The sequence below is a fragment of the Anastrepha obliqua genome, chromosome 2, assembly GCF_027943255.1.
Source record: "Anastrepha obliqua isolate idAnaObli1 chromosome 2, idAnaObli1_1.0, whole genome shotgun sequence".
In the NCBI taxonomy this organism is placed as follows: Eukaryota; Metazoa; Arthropoda; class Insecta; order Diptera; family Tephritidae; genus Anastrepha; species Anastrepha obliqua.
The window spans coordinates 105,220,287-105,227,942 of record NC_072893.1 but is presented as its reverse complement, the minus strand read 5'-3'; the positions used below and the strand labels follow the sequence as shown (position 1 = coordinate 105,227,942).

The 7,656-nt window shown below is 35.9% G+C and overlaps 1 protein-coding gene across 1 annotated transcript; it reads left to right on the top strand.

The window, feature by feature from the left end:
• The first annotated feature begins 760 nt into the window (after window positions 1-760).
• On the top strand, window positions 761-2,737 carry LOC129237571 (general odorant-binding protein 19d-like). The gene is made up of 5 exons (XM_054872394.1): window positions 761-902; window positions 1,049-1,118; window positions 1,196-1,284; window positions 2,301-2,437; window positions 2,509-2,737. Exons 1-5 carry the CDS (start codon window positions 846-848, stop codon window positions 2,582-2,584), a joined length of 429 nt encoding a protein of 142 aa, XP_054728369.1. The 5' UTR covers window positions 761-845; the 3' UTR covers window positions 2,585-2,737.
• The last annotated feature ends 4,919 nt before the right edge of the window (window positions 2,738-7,656 follow it).

Genomic DNA, 7,656 nt, shown 5'->3' with positions numbered 1-7,656 from the left:
AGATGCATTATTTTGACACAATCAATAAATTGGAGACACATTGGATGAAGTGTATCTAGCCAACAGAAGACTATGCTGGAAATTAACGAATTATTTTGAAGAAAAGCGTGTTTTCTACTACAACTACGAAATTCGAATTAAAGTGGACTATAACTGGTCCGCTCACCAGCACTAATCGAACCACCCGAATAATCAAAGCATTTATGTAAGTCCCATTCAGCAGCATCAACAAAATCTATAATGATTATAAGTTTATTAGACTAATCCGAGGCATCTCATCTCCACCCACACATACATATGTGCATACAAGCGCACTTTAATGTAAGTACCCGGCTATTATACGTACGAGAACTACTCGTATATGCGTCGGGTTCATCCCACTTCACCTTCGGCGTGTGAAATTTATTACACTGGAAAGTTGTGTTCGTGCTTTTTTAATCAACGCAATTGTCCGCAGTGGTGTTAGAATAGAACGAGTACAATAGCGAAGGAGTAGTACAAAGGGAAAAGCAGTAAATGAAAATAAATTTATTAATTGCACTTTGCTGTGCTTTTGTAAGCAAGTCAATGCTACTATTTGTTTTTGTTTCTATAGATAATTTTTCTCTTAATTGTTATAGGTATACATATGTATGTATGTACATACCGCTACATATGGTTTTCTTCTCATTACAATGATTAAGTGCTGAGAGTGTCAAATTGTATTGGACGGCGACGGCGAAGTTTTTAACTAATATAAAAGTGCTGCGGTGTTGTGAGAAGAATTTAAAAATCATTTTGTGATTTTGGAATCGAGTGGTTGCACTTGCGCGTCGCTAAAATTTGTTTAATCTCAACTCCTGAAAATGAAGTACTTCGTAGTATTCCTGGCCATTTGCAGTTTGGCCATTTCATACGCTGAGGTAAAAGGAGAAAGATAAAAAATCTGAATGTAAACAAAGCAAATCATAGAGTTTGTGCCTTAAGTCTTCAGTTCAATACGAAAAATTCTGAAATAACTAATTTAATTTCCTTTATTTTTTATTCCTTTTTGATGAATTGTTTACAGGCTCAGGAAATACTGCAAAATATGAAAAAAATTGCTAATGACTGTAAAGCGGAATCTGGTGGCAGTGATGGTAAGAAGCGTAATTTTAGAAAAAGATGCAAAAATTTACAATTTTCAAATTATTTTTTCTGTTCAACAAAATCGCAGCGGATGTTGATGCACTGTTCAATCATCAACCGGCTGGAAGTGACAAAGCTAAGTGCCTAATGACGTGCTTTATGAAAAAAATGGGTTTGGTGAGTTTGAAATTTGACTTATGAAAATTTAATAGCTATTCAAGTGTTAATTTTTTTGAATGCAATACGAAATTTTAAGGAATCTTCCTTTGGTTAGAGAAAATTTAAACATCGATCCAAAGTATGGTACAATAACTTTCGAAGGTATTATAGTTTCATTTGTTCTTCCACCACCGCTGGTTAAATTGAGGGCTTACCAATTAGGACTTACTTGGTATCGAAAAAATTACTGTAACCAGTGTTCTACAACATTTATCACCCATTTTTTTGATATCTGATTAGTCATCAGTGGTATAGAAGATATATCTCACAGACTACCGATCTCGACTAATTTTCTAGTATGCTTTGTTTGTTGTTATGAGGTATTTTGTGAAAACTCCCAAGTTCAATTTCATAACAGTGGCAACATTGAGTACTTGTCAACAGACACGGTTTATGACAAAAATTTTGAAGTGAAACTATCTTCTAAAATTAAGTAATATTTCTTGTGTTTAACTTTTTGATAAAAATTTGGAAACATTTAATAAATTTATTAAATTAATTTTTAATTTAAACTATTTTTTTTTAAATATATTTAAATAGTCTGAAAAAGCTTTATTTGCACTATCCTATAGTAAACTTTTATTCACATCGGAAGAACGGTTTTAAAGATATTAATGTTAAAAAAATGGTTACTGAAAAGTTGAATTTAAAAAAAATTTTTAAATCTTTGGTTTCTTAAAGTCGTGGTAGGTAGGTCGGTGGCTTCCAATAAGGCAGACTTAGACTTGTCGTAGGTCCGTTGTGATACCACTGGAACTTCTCCTTACACTATGGGGTCCCTATTAATTCATCCTGTGGCTTTTATAAACGAGATTATCTTCGTCAAAAATCGTGTGCAACTCAAAGTCATATCCAACCCTAAGATTTACCACGTAAAAATGTTGAACCTTAACTCTTTATTTTTCATAAATACTTAAACAAATAAAAGTAAGTCAGTGAAAAATCTGAATTTAATAAATTTTTGTTTTCAATAGGTCGATGCTAGTGCCAAAATTGATAAGGACTCTGCTTTAAATGTAATAAAGGCAGTTGCTAATGGTGATGCAAACATAGAAAAACTCGGTAAAGAGCTTATTGATGCTTGCAAAGATACTCCACCAAAGGGCAATGAGTATGCGAAAATTCTTTCTAAAAACTTGAACCCTCAATGACTTGACACTTTCCGTTTGGTTTATTTTGCAGGTGCGAAAGCGGTGAAGCCGTGCGTGAGTGCGTCATTGCAAAAGCAAAGGCAAATGGCTTTAAATTGCCATGGTAAATGTGCTAATTATACATCGGCAACTGATTGTAGATGTCCTAAGCGAATGGTTGTGCCGGCTGCTGTTTTCTCTTTAATCTTTGAATTTTTCAAATGACAAGCAGTCCATCCAATAAATAAATAAATTTAACAAGCAAGTATTTAAAAAAACAAGACTTAGTGTTTTATTATTTTAATTGACAAGAACTTTTCCAAAGACGCAAGGAAGTAGCGCACAAAATCGGCAATCAGCTGCCAAGAGTGTTTTGAAAGGTCTTATTACAAATTAGTTTGGTGGAATATTTTTATGTTTTTGGTTATTTAATTATTACTAAGTATATAAAGAAAAGGCAAATAAAGGTTCATTTAATTGCGCAATTTGGTGTTAGTAATAGATAGCAGTACCAGACCAAAGCGTCTATGTACACGCACTTTTTGAAGTGAAAATTTTTAGGCGTCGATGGACGAGCGAGAATGGAGAGTAAAATTTCAAGGCCATGCAACGTTTTGGGCATTTTCGTTCCGCGAGAGAGAGAAAAGAATAACGTAGAGGAAAAGAAGAGAGAGAGAGCTATATCTTAAATATATCTTAGATACACTTTAGGCTATTTTTCCTGAGTTTTTCCTTGTGGTTGCTAATTTCTAGTGAGAAATAACACTGCCTACTTTTTGGCTCTGGTTTGTTGGAGCAAACTTGTAGGAAATATATTTTTGGCGTTATATTTCCTTGGTGCCTACAGTTTGGGGTGTTTTTTGGTCCAAATTTTTTTGGCGGTTGTTTTTTTGCCTACTTTTTGGCGTTTATTTCCGTTTCCTGGCTAGTTCTTGTGCGTACTATAAAGTACTATCCATTCCGGCATCGGATTTATTGGTATTGCCTTGCAGTAATCTGTGGCGTTGCTACGGTCCTGGAATCGCTGCGGTTGTGCGGGTGATAAACGCTCGGAGTAGTGCGCGTTGTTGCCACGGTTTGTGTCCGGCGTTTACCTATACCGGTCGACCCTTCTCCGTTTTCTTGTAAATTTTGTCTATTTGTATTCTCTGCAAATGTTGTGAAGTTTTTTAAATATATATTCTTTCTCTCTCTCTCTCATTCTCTCTCGGGTCTCCCCCTATTTCTTTGTTTGCCTTGAAAGTTTCACTTCTGTTATCTGTACTACGCTACACGCATTGTTTTTTTTTCTATAATATGACTGCATAATTAATAATATGTATTTAATAATATAGGGTGTTTTTTTTAGAGGTTAGGTTTTCAAGTTGGAACTACTTTTTTCGTAGATGGTCTTTTTGACAGCTGTCACTTGATTTATGCTCAGTTTGGTTTGCCATTTCATAATAAATAGACTTACACCTGAACAACGTTTGCAAATCGTGCAAATTTATTACGAAAATAATGGTTCGGTTCGCGCGGTTCGAAAATAATGGTTTTTGTTCAGCGATGAAGCTCACTTTTGGTTGAATGGGTATGTCAATAAGCAAAATTGTCACATTTGGAGTGAACATAATCCACAAGCCATTGCATTGCCGGCATCCATTTCATTTAGTTTTTATTTTGATGCTTCTCCTTACATTAGTAATAATAATTATCGATAACACAGAAAACACAGGGTGGTATGTCTATAAGTATCGTTATTATCTGGGAATATTTTATAATCTCAGATTTTGGGAGAGAAATTGTGTATGGGAAATCGCGCTTTTTAATTACGGATTTTGAGTTAAACGCGAAAAAGTAGATCATCTACCGATATGTGAACCTACGGGGTGTTTTTTTAGAGGTTAGGTTTTCAAGATGAAATAAAACGTATATAATTTAATGTTATGGCCAAGAATTTAGCTTTATTATAAAGATAAGGGTTTGCCATTATGTTTTAAAAATGATTTGGGGCAAGTGGCCGCCGCGGCTGGCTCGAATAAATTCCAGCCGAGAGGCCCAATTTTCGACCACTTTTTGCAGCAATTGGGGCCGTATGTCAGCAATAACGCGCCGAATATTCTCTTCCAAGACGTCAATCGTCTCGGGCTTATCTGCGTAGACAAGCGACTTCACATAGCCCCACAAGAAATAGTCCAGCGGTGTTATATCGCACGATCTTGGAGGCCACGCCACAGGTCCACGGCGCGAGATAATGCGCTCACCAAAAGTTTCCTTCAATAAATCGATTGTTGCGTTGGCTGTATGGCATGTAGCGTCGTCTTGTTGGAACCAAAGGTCGTCCACATCAACATCGTCCAATTCAGGCACGAAAAAGTCATTAATCATGGCTCTATAGCGCTCTCCATTGACTGTAACATTATGACCGGCTTCATTTTTAAAGAAATAGAGCACACCAAACAGTGACTTTTTGAGGATGTAACGGCGTCTCAGCAATGGCTTGTGGATTATGTTCACTCCAAATGCGACAATTTTGCTTATTGACATACCCATTCAACCAAAAGTGAGCTTCATCGCTGAACAAAATTTTCTTGTGATGCGTCGCGCGAAACGAACCATTATTTTCGTAATAAATTTGCACGATTTGCAAACGTTGTTCAGGTGTAAGTCTATTCATTATGAAATGGCAAACCAAACTGAGCATAAATCAAGTGGCAGCTGTCAAAAAGACCATCTACGAAAAAAGTAGTGCCAACTTGAAAACCTAACCTCTAAAAAAAACACCCTTTAATATAAATGTATCCCTTGCAATCGCGCCAATAGGTGTATTTTTTCCAAATTTCTCCGCTTCTTCTGCTGAGTTTGACTTAAGGGGTTACATGGGTTTCCTCGAGGAAAAAATGGCCTTTTATCAACAATTTTTTTGCCATATAAATAATGAAATTTTTTATTACAATTTAGTATTCTTATAAAGATACATGTTTCAACAACAATCCCTGAAATTTTTGTGGAAAAATATTCAAAACTCCGCCATTGAGATGTGACTTTCGGTGACTCCTCGAAAAAAAGACGCCTCTGCGTTGGCAGAAGAACTTCTTACCGGATCATCTGAAGTGAAAAAACAAAAATGCGTATTTTAGTTAAGACTATAAACTAGAAATTGGACGAAGGAAAAAAAAACCAAAATTGGATTTTTGGCAGACCTTTTTACAAAAAAATGACAATTTTGCGGAAAATTTCGCAAATTTTTTTTTTTTTAAATAGTTCTAAATGAAAAAAAGTCCTTCGTCCAAGTCCTTAAGAATTGTATCTCAAAGACCTGTGCAAAATTTCATCCAAATCGGTTGAGTAGTTCTCGAGAAATCTTGCCAACCGACTTTGAAAACACAGTTTTGAGAAAAACGCGTTTGAAGTTTTGAGTAATGAAAAAAGTGAGAAAAAATTTTTTTTTGCTACTTACGTTGAATCATCTATTCCAGGGCCATAAAGTAAAGAATTCTCTATAACTGCAATATCCATTGCCTCCTTTTGGTCTTGTCTATGTCGAGTTCTAGCTTCACGAGTCTCTCTGCTGCGTACACGCGGTTTTCATCCATTATTCGCGCATATTCGTGGGAATTATAGCCAAGTTTTAAGTCCATACCGTGCATAATTAATAATAATGATGATATTCCTTCATTAAAAGTACTAGCAGCAATGAATGCAGCAATTGAAATGATTTTTGAGTCGGCAGGAAGTATTTTGGGAGTAATCTTCCAGATCAACTGGTTGAAACTTACATTGTTGTTTTGTGTGAAACCATCAACGCATCGCTCCAAAAACTCAGTTTTACTTAGATCTGCATAAATAGGTAATGAAACCAGTCAAAACATCCTCTGGTAATGGAGCATAGTCGTGTTTGAACGGTGCAAGAGTATTCGTTGCCGATGCTCGCTGCCAGGCGCACCACGAGTCTGGACCTTCCGGGCAATTTTGGTGTTGAGGATTTTTGTCTGCAGAACTGTAGTGATAGTAAGTAGCCCAGTAGCCCCAAACCATAATATATGGTTAATTTGTCAATTAATTTGCCAGTTAATTTACCTTTGTCAGAAAGAGTTTTTTTTTTGAGTATTTTTACCTTTGACAATTTTGTTTACAACTGTTTGCTTCACTAAATCACGTAACCGGGATCCCATTCTCTTCTGTACATACCCAACGCACTCTTTCTTAGTAACAACAAAATCATCACCGTAAGGATTGGCTTTAAGAATACCAGAATATGTTTTAGAATCCCCATCTCCTATATAATTAACATACCTCAAGCCATATTTTCCAATAGAACGTTTAAATATGTATTTCAATAACTGAAAATACTGCCATGTTCCCTGATGCTCCAGTGTGATTGGCAGTACATTGATTTGTTGATTTGTGTTCTTCTTGCCACTCTTCATATTCTGTCGTATTTAATTTTTTCTACCAAGATTCACATAATTTACAGTAAGCACATTTCACAATCAAATCCAAGACTTTTCCAGAGTAATAACCGATTACAGAACTGTTACCATAAAGTGATGCGAAGCCACGCTTTTTCCATGTCCCATCCCCTGAAATACTCATATCTGTCGTATCTTCAAGGTTGTTTTCCAAAATCGTTACTTTCTTTTCTTGTTTAGCAGCAGAGGAGAATAGTCTCTCAGGAACTGTCTCGATATAGGCATGTATTTTATCAAAATAAAAATCGTATGTTGATTGGTTCAGAAAGGAGCTGCTTATATCCATCAAACCGCAAAATTTCTTACATCCGGCAAGACCCAAGCCTAATACTCGCATAACAAAAATGAACCGTCGATTTAGTTCATACATTCTGCCAATTTTTTGGCATGGTAAAATATACTTGGGATCACATCGTTCACATGCTACCGCAATATTGAACCCCAGACCGACTTTGGAGCACTGTTTAAAATCTACGTTTTCATTACACAATTTATCTTCACCTTCACTTTTAATAATGTTTGAACACCGCACAAAACACGAGAGTGTAGAAAAAACCATAACAAAGTCTATGATTGAATATTGAAGCATGGGTTCCTCTGGCACGTGGTCTTTATCGTCATCTTTTAATTGTTTTGCCGACGCACTCATGAAAGAATCGTCATGTATCTCAGGATTTTTCGGATTAAATGACTGTTTCCTTTTCCCAGGTCTATCTTTTCTAACAGCACCGTGTTTTATCTGAATTCTA